Source organism: Leptonotus elevatus, chromosome 2 (assembly GCF_054856555.1).
Source record: "Leptonotus elevatus isolate MCC_2025b chromosome 2, RoL_Lele_1.0, whole genome shotgun sequence".
NCBI lineage: Eukaryota > Metazoa > Chordata > Actinopteri > Syngnathiformes > Syngnathidae > Leptonotus > Leptonotus elevatus.
The window spans coordinates 42,340,536-42,365,846 of NC_141240.1; the positions used below are offsets into that span (position 1 = coordinate 42,340,536).

At 47.2% G+C, this 25,311-nt stretch overlaps 2 protein-coding genes across 10 annotated transcripts in view; one reads left to right on the forward strand and one right to left on the reverse strand.

Moving 5' to 3' along the window:
* Nucleotides 1-17,024, forward strand: part of filip1l (filamin A interacting protein 1-like) — a 30,061-nt gene extending 13,037 nt beyond the window's left edge. For all 4 annotated transcript variants that reach the window (XM_086067783.1, XM_086067782.1, XM_086067784.1 and 1 more), the window contains 3 exons: nt 557-735; nt 9,931-12,691; nt 16,374-17,024. In XM_086067783.1, the coding sequence (XP_085923909.1) occupies nt 557-735; nt 9,931-12,691; nt 16,374-16,577 (3,144 nt within the window). In that variant the 3' untranslated portion in view covers nt 16,578-17,024. The remainder of the gene's footprint in view (nt 1-556; nt 736-9,930; nt 12,692-16,373) is intronic.
* On the reverse strand, nt 85-25,278 carry ect2l (epithelial cell transforming 2 like). Of its 6 annotated transcripts, XM_086067787.1 has the most exons (24): nt 24,621-25,278; nt 23,817-23,929; nt 23,588-23,750; nt 23,257-23,512; nt 23,003-23,177; nt 22,014-22,131; nt 21,769-21,934; nt 21,485-21,613; nt 21,321-21,413; nt 21,039-21,248; nt 20,869-20,972; nt 20,483-20,593; nt 20,326-20,412; nt 19,200-19,309; nt 18,957-19,104; nt 18,789-18,862; nt 18,552-18,708; nt 18,419-18,484; nt 18,253-18,341; nt 17,479-17,651; nt 17,236-17,405; nt 7,220-7,257; nt 784-851; nt 85-712 (listed from the first exon to the last, which is right to left on the reverse strand). In XM_086067787.1, exons 1-21 carry the CDS (start codon nt 24,696-24,698, stop codon nt 17,272-17,274), a joined length of 2,754 nt encoding a protein of 917 aa, XP_085923913.1. In that variant the 5' UTR covers nt 24,699-25,278; the 3' UTR covers nt 85-712; nt 784-851; nt 7,220-7,257; nt 17,236-17,271. The 6 variants fall into 6 exon arrangements, with proteins under 6 accessions (XP_085923913.1, XP_085923911.1, XP_085923916.1 ...); XM_086067785.1 differs by having other exon boundaries at nt 21,039-21,413; XM_086067790.1 differs by lacking the exons at nt 85-712; nt 784-851; nt 17,479-17,651 and adding an exon at nt 2,893-3,242 and having other exon boundaries at nt 21,039-21,413.
* Nucleotides 25,279-25,311: the final 33 nt, after the last annotated feature.

The following is a 25,311-nucleotide window of genomic DNA, read 5'->3' on the forward strand; positions in this document are numbered from 1 at the left end:
GAGAGTGAAGTGAAAGTCATTTTGTATCCAAAGTATTGTTTGAAGTCAAATACGCTCACGATAACGAAACGTACGTTGAGGTCTTGCGGCGTTAGATGAACTGATAATAAAAGGACTGGATGAGAACTTTTGCAACCGGATGAATGAATAGAAGCCACCTTGATGCGCTTCTTCAGATTGGAAGGGGGAAGCTTTGAATGGCGATCATTTTGTCACGTCGTGGGCAAAAAGACGCGCGTCAACCATTACGGGCGTGTCATGTTATCCTCCTTACGGCCACCAGGGAGTTTGTCGTCTTCAGCGGCAAGCGAGCGCTTTCATCTTGTCTGAACTCCCGGCAGGTAAATTGCGAGTCTCGCTCTGGACAATTCTTTCGCTTTGTATCAAGGGCAGGATTCGATTCTTTTATTTGTTCAAAAGGGCACAGTACGCATCAATGAACATTTCAATACAAACAGAAAAACAATGCAGTCATATTAAAGCCAGGAGGTCCATTTCCGCGGTATGCATTTGTACTCGCTTACCAACCGGCTGATCTGGCAAAAATGTCTTGCAGCTGGACAAGCTGGTGGACAAGCAGAGGGAGACGTACCGCCGCATGCTGGAGCAGCTGCTGATGGTGGAGCAGGCCCACAAGCAGGCCCTGCACAAAATGGCCGACGAGAAGCGCAACCACGGCGACTTCATGAAGAAGAGCGACGAGTTCACCAACCTGTTGGAGCAGGAACGCGAGAGGTCAGTGCACTTGAACGCGGCAGCGATGACATCACAGACAAGACGTACCTTGAGTTTGACTTGATTGGAAAGTCGCGTTCACACGCAACACCGGATTCAGGCAAATCAAAGCATACCTGAAAGAATCGAAAGACGACCTTTGCAGTACAATGTGCAAATAGACGGACGTTCACACAAAACACAACCAAGAAACAAGGACACTTTTTTTTTTAAACACTTTTCCACATACTGTATATATATTTACAAAAAAAACATATACTGTATTTCAAATACAAACTACAAAAGTAAATATATTCTTCTTACTATATTTGAGCATAATCTTTTGTTTTACTGGAAACTCCACCCCTTTAGAATTCCTAAACAGAAGTCTAGGAAAAAATGAGACGGTGGGCCGGATTGGTCCCGCGGGCCTCGAGTTTGACACCGGCGTGATAGAGGATGTGCGAGAACCGTGGACAGATCGCTTCCCTTGATTGATTGAGCTTGTGTTATTGAGCGATGACCTCACGGCATTCCGACTGACGCAAGAGCAGCAGGGGTGTGCGAGCCAGAATGACAACGTTGCGCTAACCGGCAACAGATGTTTCTTCGAACGTGACCTCAGCTCAGAGATGAACAGCAACTGGCCACCTTTTGTTCTTCTAAGGAAGTCAGAGCAGGGAGACAATTTCATGGCTGTCGACATCCTCCAGTTTGGTTGAAAAACAACTTGAAGTTTAGGATTGAATGATGTTTTATGGGAATGTAACATGCAGTATTATGGAATTGTCTCCAATCAATGACAAAAGTCCAAAAGTCATTTGATTTTTTTTTTGCTAGTCCCAGTTTAAAAAAAATAGTCCCAAGAAAGGTCGTAAAAGTTACAAATTTAGCAACACTGGGCAGCCCTTATTTTTGCCTTAACTCCGCCCTGGTCGTCATGGCGATGAAAGTCAAAGTGAACAGATCAAACTTTAAAATAATAATGAAAGTTACCATTATTGAGCCATTTGCGCAGTTTGTGAAAACGAAAGAAAAAATGCATTCATGCGGAAGGACACGCAGAGCAGCCGCAGCTGCAAACGTGACACGGCACGATGTCCCTCCGCCCCTTGATTTGCTCGCCATTGATCTCAAAGCCATCTGGCTGCCTTCGCGCGAACGGCGGTGACGTCATCCACAGGTCGGGAACATTCTTGGGCGATGTCCTCATGATCGCCGAGGCGCTTATTATCCACATTCAAACGCAACACTGCCTTTTATGTTGACAAAGATTTGTGCTTCAAAACCACTTCCCGTCCTGTCTGAGCGACCGCAGAGTTACTTTGCCGTGACATCCTGCCTATATTGTGCTTCCACTTTTTACAGACAGTCAAGTCTGAATTACGAGGTGCGCGCCCTTGGTGTAGTACCACATTATGCCACAACATGCTTGCCGGCGCCGTGCCAAAACATATCTGGGGGCATTTGCTTGGCATAAAGTGTTTCATTCTCAGAGTCTCTCTTTTTTTTTTCTACATGTGATGATGTTCCTTGTGTGTTAATGTAGCCCTTGTTTGAAATAAATCTATGCTCATTTCCGTTAGCAAATTCGCATTGTAGGCTTGCGTTTAGCTAGCACACTTTTTGTTTGGCAGAACATTTTGGTGTTAAAATGATCAATGGTTGATGCTGTTCTTTTGTGTCGGTTTTGCTTTAAACTTCAACTGAGAGTGACAAATAAACTGTTTACAGCAAGCATGTTTAACATCCGAGAACTACGTAAGCAAAACAGTGGGAACTTTAAAGGGGAATACACCCCAAAAAAAATTTGGGGGGGGGGGGGGGGACAATAATATTTTCTATACAGCCCCACTCGTCTAAATATGGCATTCTAGTTAATACTGCGTTAGTGGAATATGAGTTAAGCAGCAAAATCCAGCCATTTTTATCCATCTCAGAGGGCGGCCATTTTGCCACTTGCTGTCGACGAGAGATGACATCACCGTTGCTCAGGTAACAACCAATCACATCTTAGCTTTAGAAAGCAGGTGAGCTGTGATTGGTCGTTGCCTGAGCAACTTTGACATCAGTCGTCTTCAGTCGACGGCTCGTGGCAAAATGGCCGCCCCCCCCTCAGATGGATAAAAACGGCTGCATTTTGCTGCATAACTCATATTGCGCAAATGTAATATTCAACAGAATGTCATGTTTAGACTCGTGAGGTCACATATGACGTATGTGGAGAAATGTTTAAGGCTAACTTCCACTTTAAAAAGTATACTCGCAACATTACCAATAAGGAACAGCTTGAAAAGTATGTTTTTATCAATTGCATCTTCTGCAACAAACGCTAGTTGTCAGGCGGCTGCTTTCCTTTCGGCACCCAAGATGCCATCGAAACGTGTTCGCAATGTCATTCCTGAAGAGGACAGCCGCATTTTCAGTCTGGCGCACGCTGCGCATTCCTCCTTTGCACCGGCGTTCTGAGAGATGACGAGAGGAAATGAAGTGGTTGGGAACTGGGGATGCTCCGCGCCAAACATTTCCTTGTATGGAGAGAAAAAAAACGTTGATTTCCCGAGCTGACGATCGTGAGTTACCGGCAGTCGTGTGCTTTGTGAGCACGCCCTCGTGCCGAGACGACGAATGCTTTTCGTCGCGCGCGACAGCACATCAGACGCATCTCCAAATATGTCGACGGGCCTCCTTCAAGGAAACATCAGAAGGACGGCCATCTGTGCCATAACGCTGTCATGAGGATTTGTGGGGTCCGTTCGCTCCGCAGCAACTTGGATCATTGAACTGATTAAGAGGCAAGACATTTGTAAACACAAAATCTCAAGACGCTCGCGCGCCTCATTTTTGATAACATTTCATCGTAATGACCAAATCCACGCTTAATGTGGGTGTGGTTCCAAGTTGCTAAAAGTAGCCAAGCCGTTTGTGTGAGATTTGAAGTTCACCTGTCCTTAAAAGCTACAAATAGCGTCCAGCTTGCGTGCGGGGCGAGACGAGCTTGCCGGACTTAACGGAGTGTCGCCGGACGTCCCGTTTGAATGAAAGTGACGCAACATTAGCCGTGACATCACGCTAGGAGAGAAAGCCACGTGCAGCAAACTTGTACAGTTTGTTTGACTCGTGCGTCCGCTCAAATTACTTTCGTCAATTGTCTACTTGTGACAGAAACACACGCACCAAACATCGAGATGCAGAGCAATCCATTTTCCAGCTGAGGATGCTGGAACGCAGCTAAACGGGTTGCCAGTCCGTCCGCAAACATTTGCAGGCCGCCATTAACACGCACATTCGCACGCTTTGTGGCAACTGAACACGCGATGCCCGCATGGAAGTCATGTTTTGCATTGAGGTACATTTCGTCAAGAAACAAATCGATCCGGCATTGGAATGAACCCAGTGAATAACAAGGACTGATCTTTCTAAGACGTAACAGCGCATGCTTAGCGGCAACGGTTTGGGGAAGGTCCAATTCTGTTCCGGCTCGTCTGTGGCCCGTTTGCAAAGGACGGTCCGTAAATGCAAGAGTTTGGATGAGTTGGCGTCGAAACGCTCGACGGTGCTGACCTGAACTCATATCGAAAATGGGCCAACCATCCACGTTTTCCTCACAATGGAAAGTCAAATGGAAACATTCCGCAAAGTGGAGGTTTTGCACTTGACTTCCTGTAAGCGCAATGGCCGACACCTTAAGACGAGAAGGAGAAGGTGCTTTTACCGCAAGACGCTTCTACACTTTTGTGCTTGACCACGTGTTGCAAATCCTAACGATTGCGGCAAACGATCTGATTAGCAACCTCAGCTTTGCCAACGCGGCCAAGCAGACGACTTTCTCGTGTGCAAAGAGTCAAAGCGTGATTATCCTCAGACGACCTCAACACGGCGAGCGAAATACGGCGGCCTGAAACGCATGAGGTTCCGCCCTTCAGTCTTGTTGACACGCAGGACAGATGAAAGCGTCCTCCGGCAACCGGCAACATGCCTCCACACGGAAGATCTTATTTTTGTAACACCACAATGCAAACTTTAGAATCTCTTTCGTTTGGAGGGAGCATGAATTGCATCCCGCAATGACCTTGAGTGATTTGTCGCTATTTTTGCTTTCCCATAGTTGGCCTGAGCAAAGAGAGAAATCTGGGTGGACTGACAAATTCAAGTCAAAGACTGCTCATTGCTTTTTGCTTCAAAAGCACAAAAGCACAAAAGCACCGTAGCCGGCTTGCGAGGCAATGGCGGCAGAATCGGACTAAATAGGCTTCAGGATTTCAGGAGTCAAAGAAGAGGAAGAATCCATGTCAGCATGCCGACGAGCCGGCAGACCTCCGCAAAGAAGCAACCGTAGCGTGACGCGGTCTTTGGGTCGCAATCCAGTGATCTGCAATTTGGAGGAATTCACACACACTCGGTGCAATGAATCCGCCCCTCCAAGAACTCAAGAGTTCTTGCAAAGTTGAATCAGGGGCACAGCGTGCGCGGTTTGGATGGCGAGCAAAGGCGAGAGGCGGGAGGCCAAATGCTGCGCCTCCATCTTGCTCTCTAATTTCATGTAAGTATAGTATGAGCTCATTCCGCAACACTCTTTTTCCAAACACAAGAAGTCATGAGCTCACGTTTGAAGAAGCCGCGCATGACGTCCAACTTAACGCTCGAGCGGGAGAGACCCGGAACCGAATGGAAGTACAAATCCCTCGCTGGCTTGGGCCTCATTTTGAGCCCACTTGAAGCTGCGACGTCAACGTCAATTATTGTCATCAAATAAAAAGGAAGACACGGCGAGCAAAGTGGACGGAGAAAAAGCACACAGCTCCAAGTGGCGCTGTGGACCGGTTCGAGCTGAAGGAATGACTTCTTTTCACAGCCTCAATCACAGCCAACAATGATTTGCCGTGGACGGTCGCAGAACAAGTCATCGTTTTTACAAGCTACCGCCATGTTTAAATAAGAGCACGTTCATTGGCATTTTTCGGACCTTTTCACTTTTATAGACTTGACTGATGCTTGCGCAGGACGGCTTGGACGCAGGACGGCTTGGACGCAGGACGGCTTGGGCGCAGGACGGCTTGGACGCAGGACGGCTTGGACGCAGGACGGCTTGGACGCAGGCCGCCAACGCGTCCTTGTTAACAGTGATTCCAAAGGAGTGACGTTAAGCGAGTCAAGTTCTTGCCGTCGCAGTTGGACACGGCCGTGGAAAAAAAAATCTTCTCTTCGGCTCCCTGCCAAGCTATCGAGTGGCCAGAAGCGGAATGGGAACTTGGAAGTCAAATACGACAAACGTGTTTTGAATTCAACCCAAGTGGCAAGAATGGATTGCTCTGCCTCGAGGCAAAAACCTCAGAATTGCGGCTGTCCACGATTGGTGCCGATCCAGCTGAAAAACGGATGTTTAATTGCTTGTATGCAAATGATTGGATCTCTGCGGCACCTGCCGACTCAACTCATTTGAACGTTTTTGGTGAGCTGCCTATTTTCAAAAATCTGGCTATGTGGTAAATGGTACTTTATTTACATGGCGCTTTTCTACCTTCCGATTGCTTTAAATTCGACTCCTCCTTCACCTACAGATGACGCGGCATCAGGAGCGACCGGGGGTTCCGTATTTTGCTCAAGGATACTTTGAGGTGGTCACAATGGCATGGGATCGAACCCGCAACCTCCGGGTTATGAGATGACCACTCTACCACGGAGCCACGCGGCCCCTCATAGCATACGGTTTTTCTGGATTGTGACATCACAATTTGGCTAATTTACATCATGTTGCCCGCACATAAAGTTTCTTGACATCTTGGCAAAGTTATGCCGTTTTATTACCTTGCAAGCGACAATCTAATTATTGATAACCCCTAAAACGACAAAGCCAAACGCGAAGCAGACATTTAGTATCGTTTGATGGATTAGTGTCAGCAAATCGCGTTATCAAGCTCGCCTCGATTAACTGGCACGCACGGTGATGAAGCGCTGCCTTCGCAACTTTGTGCTTCTTGAGCGCTCCGTCACGGGGCAGCACACGCCAATCATTATGGCCTACGGGTGAACTGGTTCTTCTCATCTTTGTTTAAAATAAGTCTTGTTGGAAGAAGCCCTTATAGTTTAGAAGAAAGAAAGAAAGAAAGAAACAGCAGCAAGCAAAAAAACAAAACAAACAAAAAAGCAGGAAGAAGCGAATTAGAGAGCAGCTGCCGAGGAGACAGAACGAGACATTTGGGCTTGATTACAGGAGGATGACGACATGTGCGTCAGCGAGTAAGCGCCGCCAGTCCGTTTCCGTAACGTGCAACATGCATGAGCAGGCAAGTTCACGTGAGATGACACGATGACTCGCTGGTCTGCTCTTACAGTTTGTGAAGCGTTCACGCAAGTGAACGGGAAACCATTGCAGAAGCAAGCTCGTGAAATGAAGGACTCGTGGACATCATAATTAAAAAATGGATTTCGGCAGCTCATTTTTGGAAACATAAATCTGAACACTGAAAAAGATAACGTTTGAAAAAAATCATAGGATACTCACATGCACGTGTGACCTTCAATATGAGCCCAACAAGGTGCCTAAAAAACAAAAACGGAAATTGATGCGACACAAATGGATCACAATGTAAAGACACATTTTGAGTTGGATCTTCTGCAGCGTCTCATCCCTGCACCATCTCGTGACATCACCACATGCTGCTGAATAAGAAGCCAAATCCAGCCCACTGAATATTGACGGAGACAAGCTGGAGTGGTGCCATTTATGACAGCATCTAAAACAAAAGTGTTATTTCATCAGCGTCGTCGCATTTACAAAACGGGAGGTTTACACGCACACTTTTGTCAGTTCCCCGAAAAGGAAGCTACAACGTGAAGGGCTCTTCGGGATCCGTTTTACAATCAACTCTCCTATTAAATCTTTTTGGATCATACGCTGCCCACGTAAAAAGGAGATCGACATCTCATTGGCCGTCACGGCTGAAAGAATAAAAGCTGGGCCCATAACTGACGGGGCCCTTGAAAAAAAGCAGCGCGTGTTATTTGCACCCCTGGCAACCGTCACCACTTTCAAATAGCGAGACACATTTCCACCGGTTGCAGTCGGATCTTAGGAAGGTGACAGAAACGGACCCTTCAGGTTCAGTTAAAGTGCCGCTGATTGCCAAATTGGTTCTCCGCATTTGAGCCGTCCCCTGAGGGAGCGGTGAGCAGCAGCAGGGATTGCGCTCGGAGATCATTTGGTGATCGAACTCCCCAATTGCAAACCTTAATGCTGAGGATCAAGCAGGGCAGCAATGGGTCCCATTTTCAGAGTCTTTGGTATGACCCGGCCGGGGATTGAACCCACAACCTCCAAGTCTCAGGGCGGACACTCTACCACTAGGCCACCGAGCTGGTAACCATATTACTGGGGGGTGATCAATAATTCAACAGCATGGTAGTGGAGTTACTGCCCATGCCTTTTAAAATGCAAATGTAGAACTTCTGTACCAAATTGAATAAATTTGCTTTAAACCTACAAATAGCCTCAACTACTATCATGGCCAATCTTACAACCTGCAGAATTATGCATTATTTGGCTCACTGGTGTACTTTTGCCTGAACGTGTGTCCTGATGCCTGACATGAGAAGTTTTTACTTGAATTAATCATAATAAATTGCTTACGAGGGAAATACAAGTACTGAGAAAACTCTGTTACTGATGTTAGGTACAAAATGTTAAAATTTACTTCTTCTTTTTTTTTTAGATCTTTTTTTTTTTTATAACTAGGCACAACAAGCGCTCGACTGAAAAATCGACTTAAGTACGATCCCAAAGTATTTGGTTCCTTGCCACCGTTGTTAAAAGGGAAGAGAACGTGTGCTAATAATCACACGCGGTCTTGCTTGTCACATGAACGCCAGCAAGCAGGAACGCCCCCTTTTTGTGAGCGTGTGCAACGCAAAGCTCCATATAAGGCCACGTCGATGATGTCATGGTCGGCAGGCACGGGGAGCGGAGCACATCCTTTATTGTTTGGTCTGGCTGCACTCGGAATGCGACTCAGAGAGCGAAGCGAGGCGCGCGATGCACGGCATCATAACGCAAGGCATCATAACGCAAGGCAGGGAAGTTTGGCCGCAGGTAGGCTTGCTTAACTTGGTCCAAATTCGAGACGCTTTAGCAGCACACAAGTCAAGACACTGTGGAGGACTTCGTTGCTGGAGTGTCACCGTGATTTTGAAGGCTTCGCTCGTCTGAATTTCAAAGGTCCTAAAACTGTAAACTCATGTGGTTTATTGAAAAAGAAAAAGAAAACATTTCGGTACATGTACTTTTATAAGATGTCAAATCAGTTCGATTGATCTCACTGAATTAAGTCAATATATGTAAAACAGTTACAGTAGAAGCAAAAGTAAAATTCTAAAACGAAATTCCTAATTGAACTTCAAAAACAGGGGGGAAAAACGGATGTAAATGAGGGTGAAAGAAGTAAATGTGTTGCATTTACTTAACATTTAAGAATATTTAATTGAGCTCAAATATATTGTAATCCGAGTTGATTAGTGTTTGACTGCATTGGAACATCTCAGAGTGGCTTTTGCATGTTGTCAGTTTCTTCCCACTTCCTCGAAACATGCATTTCATTGAAGACTAAGCGGTCCGCGGATGTGAATGTGTGAATGTGTGAATGTGTGAATGTGAATACTTGTTTGTCTCAATGCATTTTGGTGTCAAAAAAGTTTCAACAATTGTTGGCTATTTTGATGAATCCAATTTAATGCATTTTTTCCTCGAATTGGTTATAGTTTTTGGCATACTTCTTATTTTGTTTTAAAAGTGCTAATAATACATATATATATTTATATATTACAAAAAGTTTCATGTTCAAAATTAATTCATACCCTCTCTCAACATAGACATCTAGATTCTAAATTTTCAATCTAGAGTTACAGTTACAAGGTTTACTTTCCAAGTGTATATTATCAAACTGCAAAAATGCCTTCATCATTTTTGTAACGGGTTTGTCAGCTGCTACTAACTTGTAACCCGGTAGAGCTTGTTAAAGATTTTGGCTGTCATTGTAGACGTATCTTTACTTTGACTCACAGAAACGTAAATGATTACATATCGTGTTATACAGTGCGAATATAAATGATCTGTCGGACCTATAACTATAGCGCTTGGTGGGAAAAAAAATGAATGTTCGCGAAAGCGGCTTCATTGTCTGAATACTTGAATGTAAAACGTTCTTACTTTGTCTCTTTCAGGCTGAAGCTGCTAATCGATCAGGAAAAGACCTACCAAGAACGAAAAGACCAAGAGAACAATAAAAAGGTCACAAGTCTGAAGGAGGAATTGACAAAAGTCAAGTCCTTTGCTTTGATGGTGGTCGATGAGCAGCAGCGTCTCAACGAGCAGCTGAATCAACAGACGGCCAAGGTCCGACAGCTGAGCGCTACCGCTTCACAGGTTCGGGAGGAGCTGAGCTTAGCCAGCGCAAACCTGCAGGACGAGGAGCAGAAGGTGTGCCGCCTTGAGGCGGAGCTGCGCGACTGCATCGCTCGACACCATCAGGAGCAGGAGGCCACGATGGCCAAACTGACGAGCGAGGACGCGCAGAATCGGCAGCTGCGGCAGAAATTGTCCACTCTGAGCAGGCAGCTCGACGAACTGGAGGACAGCAACAAGACGCTGCGCAGAGCCGAGGAGGAGCTGCAGGAGATGAGGGACAAAGTCAGCCGAGGCGAATGCGGAAACTCCGGCTTCGTGTCGGAGCTGGAAGAGCTGCGGAAACGAGTGCTTGAAATGGAGGGAAAGGACGAGGAACTGGTTCGAATGGAGGAGCATTGCAGGGACCTCAACAAAAAACTGGGAAAAGAAGCCAGTCAAAGTCACAGTTTGAAGGCCGAAGTTGATCAATTGAATCACAGAATTACAGACTTGGAAAAACTAGAGGATGCATTTAGGGAGAGTAAACAGGAATGCGCCTCGCTAAGAAGCAACCTCGACAGGGAAAAGGCCGTGTCAAAGGCACTCGCTGGCCAACTGGAAGCCTTGAAAGCGCAAGTGAAAGAGCTGGAGTGTGCGGAAGGTCAGCTCGAAAAGACAGAGTTGACCTTGAAGGACGACCTCGCCAAGCTAAAGACGCTGACGGTCATGCTGGTGGACGAGAGGAAGGCCGTGGCCGAGAAGCTCAAGCAGACGGAGAACAAGGCGCAACACAGCGCCGGCAAACTTCAGGCGGAACAGGACAAGGTCACGTCGGTCACGGAAAAGCTGATTGACGAGAGCAAGAAAGCTTTGAGGTCAAAGGCCGAGCTGGAGCAGAAGATGTGCGACGCCAAGAGGGAGCGGGACCGCCTCAAAGACAAGCTGAGGGACGAGGAGGAGAAGAATAGCGACTTGGAGTCAAAAATCAACCTGATGGAAAAAAGGTTGCAATCGCTTGAGACGACGGAAAGAGACCACCTGAGGAGCAACGTCAAAGAGGAGCACGTGAAGACCCCCCTCGCCAGCCGCTTCCAACGAGAGGACAACAAAGTCAAAGACTTGACCCAGGAGGTCGAGCGTCTCCGGCGCACGCTCAAGGACATTAAGGTGGGAGATGGTGACCTGTTCAAAAAAGAGGAGCTGGAATCCTTGGAGAAGAGATTCACAAATGAGCAGGAAAAGGCCGCGGCTTTGATGGAGGAGCTGGAAACGGCCAGAAAAGAACTTTGCGCTTACCGGCTGGCTGAGAAGAACGAGTCCAACCAAGAAGGCGAACTGTTCAAACGGCTGAAAGAAGAGGAGGCGAGGTCAAGCCATCTGGCGCGGGAGGTTGCGGCTCTCAAAGAGAAGATCCACGAATACATGGGACAAGAGGAGGCCATGTGCCGCGCGAACAGCGAGCAAACCTCGCTGCGGAGGAAGCTCACCCAACAGGAAGTCAGAAACAAAGAACTGGCCAGGGAGATGGAGACGCTCACGCGGGAGCTCGAACGCTATCGGAGATTTAGCAAGAGTTTGCGCCCTGGCATGAATGGAAGGCGCTTTTCGGATTTGCACCTCGCCACCAAAGAGGTTCAGACCGAGCCCCATGACCTCTTGACGGCGCTCCCGTTAGAGCGCGCCGTGCTGAACGGCAAGATGTGTGACGGGAGCGAATCCGAGGACATTTGCAGCAATTGTCACCCTTCCGTCGTAAACAATAACAATAACCTCAATAACAGCATGAGAAGAGTCCCGTGTGCTCAACCCAACGAGGGCGCTCGCCATCCGATCGGCAAATTGCAACCGCGGCCGAACGGCGGTGACCACGTACGGACTGCGGATGCGGCATTGACCCCCAATCCTGGCCAGCCGCTTCAGATTAAAGTGACTCCTGAGCACGGGCACAAAATGGCGACACTTGAGATCACCAGCCCTACGGCGGACAACGCGCCGTCCTTCACCAGCACCGCCATCATCCCCACGAGCGGCGGTCCGCCCAAACAGAGGATCACCATCATCCAGAACGCGGCCATTTCCCCGACGGCCAAATGCAGCGCTTCCCCAACATGTGACGTGCCTTGCTCACCAGAGAGGGGGCGCTCTCCCCTCACCGTGGCAACATACTCCAGAACCCTGACCCCCGACTCTTGCAACTCGCTGACCCCCGACAGATCCGCGTCCCCGATCCAAATGGTTTCCGTCGCAACGGGCGCCCTTGACCGCAATGCCGCGGCGGAGGTCCCCGTAGGGCACGCCATCTTGCGCGTGACCCCCGAGCGCCAGAACGGCTGGCAGGTGCAGAGGTCCAACAGCTCCGGGCCAAACGTCATCACCACGGAGGACAACAAAATCCACATTCACTTCGGGAGTCCCTTCATTCAGAGGGTCAGCTCGGCAGCGCTTCAGGAGCAGCGGGTCCCCAACGGCGGCGGCGGCGGCGGCGGCGGCGGCGGCGGCGGCGGCAGCACAACACCCAAAAGCAAGAGCAAGGTCACGAGCAGCATCACCATTAAGCCCAACGCCAGCCAAACCCAACGACGGCCGGCGCAGATCGCAGTAAGTAACGTTTATGACTGACCCTTACGACGCCTTCCTCCGCCCTCGGCCTCCATTCCTTCACCCAAGAGATCCAATGCCGAACCCTGACCCTGAACCATTTACATGTCGTCTTTCTTGACTCGGATGTCTGAGACTTGGGATTTGATTGTGGTTGCTTTGCTTTGCTCGGTCTCCTTTCATTTGCCTCAACTGGACTAAACTGAGTGCACGTACGGCGTTGCACTTGACACTCGTGTACACGATTTGTCCGATCGTACGTCGGAGTTGCTTTCTGACAATTAAAGGTGTTCTCGTTTGTCATTCATGCTCACCCGCCTCATTTATTTACTGAATGTAGCATGTTTTGGTTGTGTCTTGCGTAATAAAAAAATTAAATAAAAAAATACTTAAAAAAAAGTTGTTCTTTAAAGGGCTACTTGACTCATTGAGCCATTTTCAGCAGGAAAAAGTTCATATTTTGTCTATAATTAATGTGATGATTTTTCACGAACAATTAATACCTTTAAAAAAGAATTTTTCCACTCGCTGTCGACATCACCTGTGCTGAGGAAGTAGGTAACGACCAATCATGGCTCGGTTTGCTGACCAAACCCAAAAAACAGGTGAGCTATGATTGGTCGTTACCTACTTCCTCAGCACAGGTGATGTCATCTTCAGTGGACAATTTCGTTCTTAATACCTTTAATGTATTTGTACGTGAGAAATAATGAAGTTATCAAATTCATTCTGGACAAAATGAGAACTTTTTACTGCTGAAAATGGCTCAATGAGTCAAGAATCCCTTTGAAGTTGATTTTGGCCGCATGTGCTGTTAACATTTTTGCACTCACATTTTCGTCAATAATTAAATTCATAATTACCGTACTGACATTTTTAATGGCACTGGATATTCAAACTCATAAAACGGAGCTATCAAAGTCCATTGAAGTCTCCACAATAACAAAGAAACCTCTCAAACTGAATACAACAACTTAGTTGGCGTCCGGTCGTACGACTGGCAGACATTGACCAAGCTTTTTCTTTCTTTGCCTTTTTTTTGCACACCACAGCAGTTAGTTTGATTAAAGTGTAGACTTGTAAAGAATTGTCATTCATCACAGGTAGCCATTTTTAGTAGGGAGCTCAAAAGTCGTAAGTCAAATGATACTAGAATGTTGAAGTCCTGTAAGAATGCGTTTGGCACCCACAAACTTCGCCAACTTTGGAGTTTCTTCCTCGGAGATGTTTCGACAGGACTTCACTGCGGTAACCTCGACTTGTTGCGTGTTTGTAGGTTGTAAGCAGCGGAATCCTTGCAATTTTCCTATTCAAAGGTATTCTTGACTCATTGAGCTTCATTTTTGCTTCATTCGTGTGATAACGTAAATATTTAAAAAAACGAATTTTCACGCTTGCCGTCGACTGGAGATGCTGAGGAAACAGTTAAGGACCAATCACGGCTCAGTTTGCTGACCAAATCCCGAAAAAACAGGTGAGCCGTGATTGGCCGTAACCTATTTTCTCAAAAAAAAAGCAGGTGACGTCACCTTCAGTTGACAGCAAGTGGAAAAATGTGTTTTAAGGTACATGAAAAATGATGAAGTGATCAAATTAATTACAGACAGAATCCCTTTAAAGAATAAGATATAAAAATTTGACACCAAGTATTTGGCATAACAGCAATACTTTTTCAATAATATGAAAAACAATAAGGCAGTTAAGTAGAGCAGACCTAATGCGAAGTGTGTTAAGCTTTTCCCCAACTCATCAAGCCGGACCTGCGCGACAGTACGGAGATGATTAAGTCAGGCATTCAAATTGAGCAAATATGCGAGAGCTGAAGAAACTGGATCCTTCGTAGGTCCGGGCGGGAAGACACGATGCGCGCTGAACAAGACGCTATTCATTAGCGCGACGTCTGAGAAAAGTCAGCAGCTGCGTCGGCCGTCTGTGATTCACTTTGGATCGAAGGCACAAACGTTTCTCAACAGCTGCGCTCAAACGTCTTGGAATTTCCAGAACGGACGAGCGTAACCGCGGCGACCGGCAAGCGCAATCAAAGTCTGATAACGCTGCGCTAGGGGCTCCCTCCAAACATACCGCGTCACGTGCAAGCGGGCGTGCAGGCGCCATGAATGCGAGCGCTTCTCCTGCACCGGCACCAAAACAAAGCTTGTGTTTGGTTGCTACGGGAACAGCAAGAGGAAGCTCAGCTCCTGCTGCAGCAGTGAGATGCCAAATGAGAAAATAGAATCCCACGAATCAAGTATTGACACATATTCCTGCCTCGAGGCACTGACCGAAGCCGACATTCAACGTCACTCAATACCAATCAATTTCAGTGAGAGGTCACAGAAGCTGTGTGGACAGAGGTGGCAAATGCCGGTCCAGAAAGGAAAAACCCTGCCACAGTGTGGCTTTAGCCCCTAGCGCTAGCTAGCTAGCGAGCTCCTTAGCAGGTGTTAGAGTAGACAATATTAAGTATTGTACTCTTTGCGTGTTCAATTAACTGAATGGTGAGATTCTGGTGAAGAAGTCCCTTTGCAAAGGTATCATTAAAACAGAAGCTTCTGATGACAAAAACTGACGACACTCAAACCGTGTTCTGGTCAGATTGTGTGTCCTCTACTCCGGCACATCATTATTTATTGAAAAGTGGGTGAATACGAAAAGTCTCCTCCCTTAGCCCACAGTACATTTGTTTACAACTCAGTAAATACCAGAAAATCCCTCTCTACTCCCTCTCCGAGTTCCCATAGGTATAAATCAGACATCAGCCTGTCTCTTCCGACAGGTACCAGACTACACACACTCCCTTCTTTTCTCAGGAGAGTGATACAGATAAGAATACAATAGACAATCCCATTCATTGAGCTACACAGCTATAACTAAATCCAAAACGGCTAAAATATCAATTGAAACTGAAAAACAATGTTAATAACTTAACACAGGTTAACGAGCACCATGGGAGCTAGCTAACTAGCACCTGAGGCTAAAGCCAAACCGTGGCAGGGTTTTTACTTCCTGGACCGGCATTTGCCACCTCTACCACTGTAACCCTTAGATGGCACGCTCCGCAATGATATGCCCGTCACTCTCGTACTCGCTTTTGAACAAAAATGAAGTCATAAATACAGTTGTTACGCGAAACAACTGAGACCATTTAAGGACACAGAATAATGTTCAACAGATGAAAATAGTCAGCGTAGACATTTCAAATGTGTGTGTGTGTGTAAGACCCAAGTTTTATGAACAAAAAAATCATCTTCTAACATTAAGTCATAAAAATCCAAATTGTCAAATGAAGATGAGAATAAACAAATGTACAGTACTGTTATTATTTAAAAAATCCACATCCTTCCGTTTCAGCCTCTCAAATGTGACTCGGATGACCTTAGCGCTGAAAGCAAAATGAGACTAATCTACACCAGGTTAGGAAAACTAACTGATGAACGTTTTGTGCCCATTTTCTGACATGTTTCAAATCAAACATTTACAAGTCATTCCCAAACGACGTCACGTCAACGGCGCGTCTGCAACATCTGCAACCAAGGGAAGTGTTTTGTGGAACTTATTCCATGCGTTTGGCTCCACCTACAGGCCACTTTTTGTTCTTACACCCAAACCAGCTGCAAGGTTTCTTGAGCTGCTCGCGGCAGCAAACCTCAAATCACGTTGTCTCCTCTCTGCGCTCCTCCAGATACCTCAAGAATCATTCCGACGCCCGGGACCGACGCGGATCCCAAAACCAAAGGGCTCCTCCACGTCTGTCAAAGGGACAGGCGGCAACGGGGCGCTGCAGAATCGGAACCAGTCGCTGACCAATCCTCTAAGCAGCGGCAAAGATCCGGCTGTGCACAGAACCAACAACAACAACCCAAATCTCGCCAACCGCAGACTTTAGTCATGGAGAAATAATAGATGTTAGCTACTTTGTATTCCATTTGCAATCATCATGTCCGCATCACTGCAACCCGGGTCAAGCGCAATAGGAAGGCTATTTGATAAAGCTGTATGTTACCTTATTTGTATTTATTTTTATCAGTTAAAAAATAAATGATTAAAAAAAGGACTGGAGACAAACTTTTTTTAATGAAACCGATGATGAAATGGAGAAGATTTTTTTTCCACCCTTGGTTCAATAAAGGCCTTTTTATATCGGAACATAAACGGTTCAAATTCCATTTCATCATATAAATTCTGCAGCAAGATTGGTATCTAATAAAGTAGTGGCTCCATTTAATATTCACAGCATTTTCGCATTTTCCACATTTTCCACATTTTATGTTACTGCCTCATTCTAAAATGGAATACAATACATAAAATTTAAATATGCGGTGATTTCTACCGTTTTTTAAATTCTTAGTAAATTTGCAAAATAAAAAACTTTGCCATTATGGGTTGTGGCGTGTAGAATTTTAAGGGGGAAAAAATACAAAATGATTGTTTCTGTTGTGTTTTTTGCAGCCTGTAACGTTGTATTATGCGCCGCATGCTTGAACTAAAAAGTAACCATGATGCATCCTAAACATTTTGAATCGAGTCCAACTTGTTGTTCAAACCTCCTCGCGTCCGTCCTCGCATGGTCGTCTCGCTGCTCATCCCGTGTCTGCCAGCGTTGTTTGCATGGCGCCGCGCAGCACGCACAGGAAGCGGTCCATCTCCTCGCCTCGCTCGGTGGCACAAACCCACGAGCGAGCGGGACCGTCCAAGATGAAGGCGTGCTTCACGTCTAGGAAAACAGACCAGACGCCCCTTGAGCCTTGAAGTGCGTGGCCATTTTGAATGCGTGCGCGGCAACTTACAGCGCGAGTGTGCGATCTCCCTCACTGCCAGACTGGCGAGTGCCACGGAAGCGAGGAACGTGCGCGTGCTGCTGTGCGCGAGTGTGAATGCCGTATGCTGTTTCCGCTTCCGTGTCAACATCAGAACGTCAGTGAACAGGAAGAGGCTGACGTCTGCCACATGCTGGAAGGCCCTAATCAAACGCGACGCGCACAAGAAACTTAAAAGCATGTTAACATCTGCATCGGCAGCACTGATACGTGAGACACAAATTGTATTCCTCTGTGTACAGAGAGATTCTTTAGAAGCTACATCATCATCAGGGGTGTCCAACTTTTTCTTCCAACAACCGCATACAGAAAAATGGAAGGACGCAAGGGCCGCTATGATAAAACTAATCCATCATTGTAGTCCAGTCCTCAAATGCGTGTGCATTTTATTTTTTTTACTTTGCCATACTAGAAGTGTAATTGCACATCCACTACAGTAGGTGGCACTCTCATTGTCAGAGAATGCACAAGGAGTATTAGCATTCGTTTTAGTATTAGTGAAGATTCGTGATTCCCGCTATTGGCTGCTGTAACGGAATGTTCTTCATTTGTCGCAATGTTATGAATAAAAACGATGTTAGAACCAAACAAGGAAGTGAGAGGTGAGAACAAAGTCTTCTCTTCTCCTGCCTTGCATTCCGTGTAGAAAGTAAGAAGTGTCGTGGAGGCAAGCCACACCCCTTTTCCTACGCATGTACCATATTATTATTCACATTCTCAAAAAGCAAAGTCACATTCTATTACCTGAGAGATTCTGGAATGCGGTCATTGGGGCTGTGGAGCAAAGCGGCGTCCTGGCTGGTTATCAGCTGCCGGTTTCCCTCTCTCAGACTCTGCATGCAGACGCACACAAAAATGTCAAATCAAAGAAAAACTATTTGAATGCGTGCGTCAACAAATATAGTTCTACCGGGCAGCCTTGGATCATCAGCTGGGTTTCCTCTAACAGCCGGTCTCTTTCACAATTACGCTTTAGCTGAAACAAGACGAAACGTACATGATTGAAGTGTTGACCGCGCGCGTGTGTGCGTGTGACTTTCTACCATTTGGATGAAGTGTGAGTATCGCTGCAACGTGTTGAGGGCGGAGGAGACGTGCGCGTGATCAGGATGACTGGCGTGCGTGTGCAAAGTCAGCGCTCGGAGCAGACTCGTGTACTCCTGGATTCTCCACACGGGACACAGCAGCAGCTCCTGCAAACTTTAAAAGCAGAAACACGTGAACACAAAGTCACGTGACGTTCACAAACAAAAATGAGTGTGGACAGAGCACAAGTGTACCTTAGCATGTGCGTTGCCAGAGTTCTGTCGGTTCTCTTGAGGAAAGCTCGAAATGCCGGCTTTGTGTCCGTGCACTGACGGGCATGCGAACAAAATTCTTTATAAAGGACGACGATGTTCACAAGGACAAAACGATACAGAAGCATCGATTGTGCGAGTCGTCGTTACCTTGTCAACGGTACTCAGAGCGGTCGTGTAGTTGTTCAGGTAGTTTGTGTACACTGGGAGGTGCGCGCACAGTTTCAAGCACACGTCGCCAACACACTGCTCGGCCCCCCACTGCCGCAGTCTGGCGTCCAAATCGGCCTTGAAGTCGCTGTCGCCGACAAACGGGCGGCAAATGAGGAAAACAAAGCAAAAGCAGAAAGCAGAGTGCGTGCGTGCGTGCGTGCGTGCGTGCGTCGTGCACACCTGTTGAGGTCCAGGATTTTCGCAACGGGGCTCAGGACGACGAGCACCTCGGCGGCGCTGAGAATGGCTCGGTTGGAGTCGAGAGCCGCTGCCAGAGGCTCCCGGTACGCCTTCGGCACAGACGGGGGGCAGACGGAAATGAACCGCGGTACGAATGCTACAGAAGTTCGGCTTCCCGCAGGACGTTTGGAAATTGGAACGGTCCTGATGTGCCTGCAGTTGCGTTGTCATGCGCGCAAAGTATGCGGTCCCATAGAAACGCAAATCAAGACTGCTTGACAACCAATGTGGAATCCTTGAAACGTGTCTTTTGTTGTGTACCCGTGCTGCAGCCACATGAAACATGAAACGTGAAACTCTTTCACTGCCCAACGTTGTCCGCAAAGTCAAACCCGACAGTGGCGGCCGATTTCGAGCATTTTCACGCATCTGTCAAGACAAACAGAATATCGTGTGCTTCTTTTCCTTTCAGCGGTCGCCACAGCGAATCCTGATTCTACCTTATTCCGTTCTTTCGTAATCCCCATTTGAAAATAGGTCATTTGAGTGACACCAAGCGGAAATGGAAAAACAGAGAGAGAGAGAAAAAACAAGCTTTTTGTGAAAAAATAAATTTTCTGCACAACAGTGACTTGGACACAAATATTTGTTGTTTAGTGACACTCTGTGAATTAGATTTAATGTGACAAACGCTTTGATATTTCATCCTTGGAAACGTTCCATTTTCTAAGATCCGCCATGTTTTCATGTCATTTAATACACTGGGAGCCCATTGAAAAGAGATACAATCCTGCCATCTGCTGGCCATACTTAGTGGCTGTTTTTGGACTTTTCACAAAGCAGCGCTGCACAAGATGTTGCACTGGCCATTGAGAAAAACCCCAGTCGTGAACGTCAATTGACGTTTTGGGCGGTATGCAGTGGGCGTGTCCTTAATGTCAATTGACGTTTTGGGCGGTAAAAGAGTTTAAAAAAGTAGCCATGTGTCAGTGCAAGCCAGAATGCCAATTATAAAGTAGTAAATATATAATTATATAATCCCGCTTTAGTATATTTAGGAAGATGAATTAAATAAAGGAGAGACTCGTAAAGTGTGACCAATCATGCGATTGGTAAGACGGCGCACCTTGACAATGGCGCTCAGTCTGCTGATGTAGAGAAGCTCACTGAGTTGCAACTCTCGGACGACGATGCCTCTCCAGTCCAACTGCGTCTGCAAGAAGGGGCGGGCCAAGATGACGGCGTGGCCGTTCGCTGCCGCTGGGAAATGACGCACATCATACCTGAGGAAGCCCCGACATCGCGGAGACGTCGGACGCTCGCTTTTCCTCTCTCGTCTCCTTCTCGTCGGTCCATTTCGTCAGGAAGGCCGCGAGAAACTCCAGCGGTCTCGTCTGAAGATAAACGCAAGACATGCCAATTAGTCGACGAGTCCACAATGACGGTCAAAGCTTGATGTTGACTCATTGCTTTTCATTTTTGCTGACAAAAAGCCACGCTCGTTGCGCAAGAAGGAAATTCAAACACTTTTCCAAACCAGGATCAGGATCAGGATCAGGATCAGGATCAGGATCAGGATCAGGATCAGGATCAGGATCAGGATCAGGATCAGGATCAGGATCAGGATCTGTTGCTGATCATCGCACGATGAGCGAGCGGTCCTGTTTACCTCTGGCTGTTTGCTGAGAAGAGCGAGTCCCTCGGTGAGCGCCGGACTCACGTCTTCGGACAAACACAGATCCTCAAGACGGACGCTCTCCCACAGAGAATGTCCTGTCGAGTCACCAGAGTTCAAAGGCTGCAGGGTCCCCAAAAGCCCGCCACCAGCGTGACACCCACCCAAAGCTCTGCCGCGAGCTTGAAGGCCGACCTGCTGAATCCGGAACTGCAGACACTTTTTCATCTCCTTCAGCGCTTCCTCCATCCAGTGGGCCTGACTGCACCAGCCCAGTAGGACGGGCTCGCTGACGTAATGGAGCGCCGGGCGTCCCGGTTGCGGGTCGGTGAGCCCGATGGCGCCGATACTGCCGTCGGACCAATCGCCAAGGACTGAAGGCACGCAACAAACAACTTCGTGGCTTATGGAAGACGATCTTAGCATCTGTGAGCTGCAGAACTGACTATTCTGAAAACTTCCAGTCGCGAGACCCATCGGCGCCCGGACCTTCAGACCCGTAAGAGCGGCCAGCTTCTGCATGAGCGCCACACCTGAAGCTGAGAGAGAAAGACCGGCGGATGAGTCGCTGAATTGCGACTGAATCGCAGCGAGAATGGAGATCACCCACTCGACGCCGCACATGGCGAGAAAATGTCGATCTGGCCGCCTTGCTCGGCGCGTTCCACCAGGATGGACAGTTTTTGCCAGAAATCTCGATGGGCCGGAGTCACGACGCTTCTGTGTGATAAGCAGCTGTCTGCGGGGGCGCGGAAAACAAAGACACAACATACGCCCGCCTCAAAAGCTCGTCATGGTCGGCCTCGGGATTAAACAACAAGAAATAGAAAATGTTCATGAGGACCAATAAAAGAATCTCGTCTGGCTTTTCAAATGCAAAAGGAAAATTCTCACTGTGAAAGACGTTGACTTCTTCTGCTCCTCCTGGTGCTAACAGGCCCAGCCTTTCAAACCTGCGACCACAAGCAGCCCCCTCCACCTGGGACCGCAGCGCCGAGAGGGTCCCTCGGTGGTCATAGAGGACCACGATCACGTCCGCCTTGGCGCCGCTCAGCACCAGCTACAGGGCACAAAATGGCGGAGGGCGCTCAAGCACACCTCTGGTTTTCAATCACGCCTTCTTGAAGCGGGCGGGTCACCTCGTAAGCAGGAATTTTATTGGAGAGCAACAGCAAGCTCTTTGCGGGATGCCGCAGAATGTTGGAGGGTTCGAGCGGCGCAGGTCCGGAGACGTATTTGGACAGTTTCCCACCAGCTCTGTTCACAATATTTCAAACAGCACCTTAGCTTATTGACAAGTACAACATGGAGGAGAGATCAACTTGACGTTTGTGCACTGGGGCAGTCATGCAGGAACAGGAACGTGATTTGCACAAAAATGGAATTCTTGGTTTGATTTTGTTTTTTTTATCTGGACACGGTTAGCCTCGCAATTCTAATTTCTGGGTTCAAATCTTAGCTCCTCCCTTCATGTGTGGAGTTTGGTGGCTACTCCTGTTCGGTTAAAGACTCGAAATTGTCCTCAGGTGTGAACATGAGTGTTAGTGTCCTGTTTTTTTTTTCTTTAAGACAAAAAATGGTTGTGCTTAACCTTGACCCGTTTCGGCCGGCGTGACGCGTCTTATCAGCTGATGCGTAGCCGGCGTGGCGGAGCTGTCATGTGACGCTCCACACATAAGATCTACTTCTCTGGAGATCATGGAGCCACGGAGGGCGGAGTCGGCGTCAGCTGATAAGACGACACGTCCCAACTGTCAGTTCGGCAGCTTCTGAGGAAGGCGGCAGTCAAGGTAAACACAACCTTTCTTTTTGTCTTATAAAAGAAAAACCACAGGATTTTATAGATTTGTAGACAAGAAGAGCAGTTGTTTGTCTACGTGAATGGCGACCGGTCCACGGCGCGCCCCACCTCTCGCTCAAAGTCAGTTCCGATTGGCTCCGGCTCGCCAGTGACCACAATGTAGAAAAAATTGAATGTCATTCCCAAGAATTCAACTCCAGATGAGTCTAATTATCACCATTGGAGGAAAAAAAATGCTGGCTTACTTTTGAAAGGTGATGTCGACATCGAATTGCTATCGACTATTGTATATTCCGATTCCAGAATGTTGCTGGATCTACTTCTCACCTGCTCGAGCTTGGTCCCGTGCTTTTCTCCAAGCTCGGGCCGCCGCTTGTGCTCACGCTCGAGTCAGGAGGTCCGGAGGTCCCGACGTCGATCGCTCGGCCCGCGGGACCCGCGCCTCCAGACCCGCCCAGCTTCGTGCTGCTGCTCCAGGCTTTTCTGCTTCTCAGCGCTATTCCTGCAGAAACAAATGACAGAGCGACATTTGTTATGCTTCTTTTTTGCTTCCTACTCGACTCTTGGTCGCTTTCACTTACTCTTCTCCTCGTGAATCTTCGCTCTGATCATCTGCCTGATTGATCTCTCTTTCCTTTTCTCCTCGTCTTCTTCCGCTTCCTCCCAATGGTCACGTTGCCCGGACGTCTGATATTGTGCTGCCTGGTGAGGACTCAGCCTGTCCGGTGTGTTGAGGCAGGAGATGAAGTGATTCTTCCAAGCGCCAAACTCCTTTTCTCCGGGCATGTAAGGCAGGAACCAACCTTGTCGTATGCAGCGTCCCGCCCACAGACAGTCCTGAGGTGGATGTTTTTGAGCCGCGTGAAGCGCAGGACAGATCATATACAATTGCTGGCCTTTCGACCTTCCCACCTGTTCAGACAGAACCCTCCAGTGCCAGCTGACTTGGGCGGCGGAGCAAAGGTCCAAAGGGGACAGGAAGGACAGGATGTAAAGTGACAGGAAGCGGGGCAGCACCGCCGTGAAGTCCGCTTGAGTGGTCGGAAGCGTTTCACTCAGCAAATCTTTGCAGTACCTGCTCGGGTGATTGACAGCGTTCTCATGTGTGCGTTTGACAGGAGGAGAGAATTTTTTTTTTTACCTGAGCTGAGACGTGGCGCACCGCGCGAGCACAGAACGCAGCATGTATTTCCTCTGTCGGTGAGTCCACAGATCAAACCAGTGCAGCACCAGCTTGATCCGCTCTTCAAATAACTGGTTGGGAACAAACATTCAGCAGAACTTGTACACTTATGCGCATCTAATGAAATCAAACACCAGCTGATTGGGGGGGGGGGGGGGGTCTTTTTTTTAAACATAGCGTAATGATCTTATTTTCTTTTTTAATAGATAAATCATTTACAAAACAATATAGGTGCCAACAGATTTGAATTGTATTTGATAATTCTTTCAAGAAAGCATGAAATAAAACTTTGAATGTTTTAAAATATATTGGAGAAATTCTTTAGAATGAAAAAGTTTACATTTACTCAAAAACGAATTAGTTTTTAGTATACGGTAATTGTATTGTTGTTGCAAATCAATGCCCTACTTGTTGCTAGCTGTGTTGGGTTGCTATGCTAGCTGGACAAGAACAAACAAAAACGTTCTTTTCTGATAATATGAACAAGGTTGCGTTGGTTTGACTGACACACTCCAGACTGAAAACACTAAAAAATATATTTTTTTTGGGGGGGGGGGGGGGGGGGGGGCTTAAATAGAAGACTTATCAAACAAAGCGTACTTGAAACTTGTGGAATCCAACATATTACTAAATCAAAAATGTGGATGACGATTCTAGAACAATCCATCTCCAACTTGTGTAAAATACCAAAGTGTATTTGTATAACAGTGAAGACGGGTTCTTCTATACACCCCCCCCCGCGCGTCATGCTGTGAGTATGACCTGCATGTTTTCTGCGTGGTTGCTCATCGGAGTCCAGCAGCTGAAGCGAGTCGTTGAGTCCAGCTTCTTCTTTTCCATGATTTCTTCAAAAAGCCACGTGGAGGTCCGAGTTGTCACTCGATGACAATGATCGTCACCATATGCAATTAATGATGCCCCGGGACCGGGTCACTATGGATACGCATCAACACATTCCTTCACACGAAACAGCGCCTCCTGCGGGCAGCATCATAACATTGTTGGTACAATAAAGAAAAAAGAAAAAAGAAAAGACCGTCACAGCAAGTCATATTTGTTTGTTTCACCCACACCAGCTGTCTTTTCTTATACAGTATTGGCTTTTTAAAGACCATTATAAAGCTATGGCGGGCGTGTGATGACGTTTCTGATTGGTTCAACCATTTACGGTGTAGTTTCATGTTCAAAACACAAGATGGCGCTTGGCGAACGTCTGATGAAATCCAAATTGAAATGCAGTACACTGTAACGTTTCCCAACCTAAACTGAGCCAAGGCATGTATTGTACATTAGACAAATGTCCAATAAAAACAGAAATGCTACAAAAACCGGATCAATGTAAATGATGCATGTAAAAGTTCTGACTGCTGCATTGCTGGCATAGATAGACGAACAAAGGATTCGTTATTTGTCATAAATAAATGGGCCAATGAAATGAAATGGGATCGTTCCC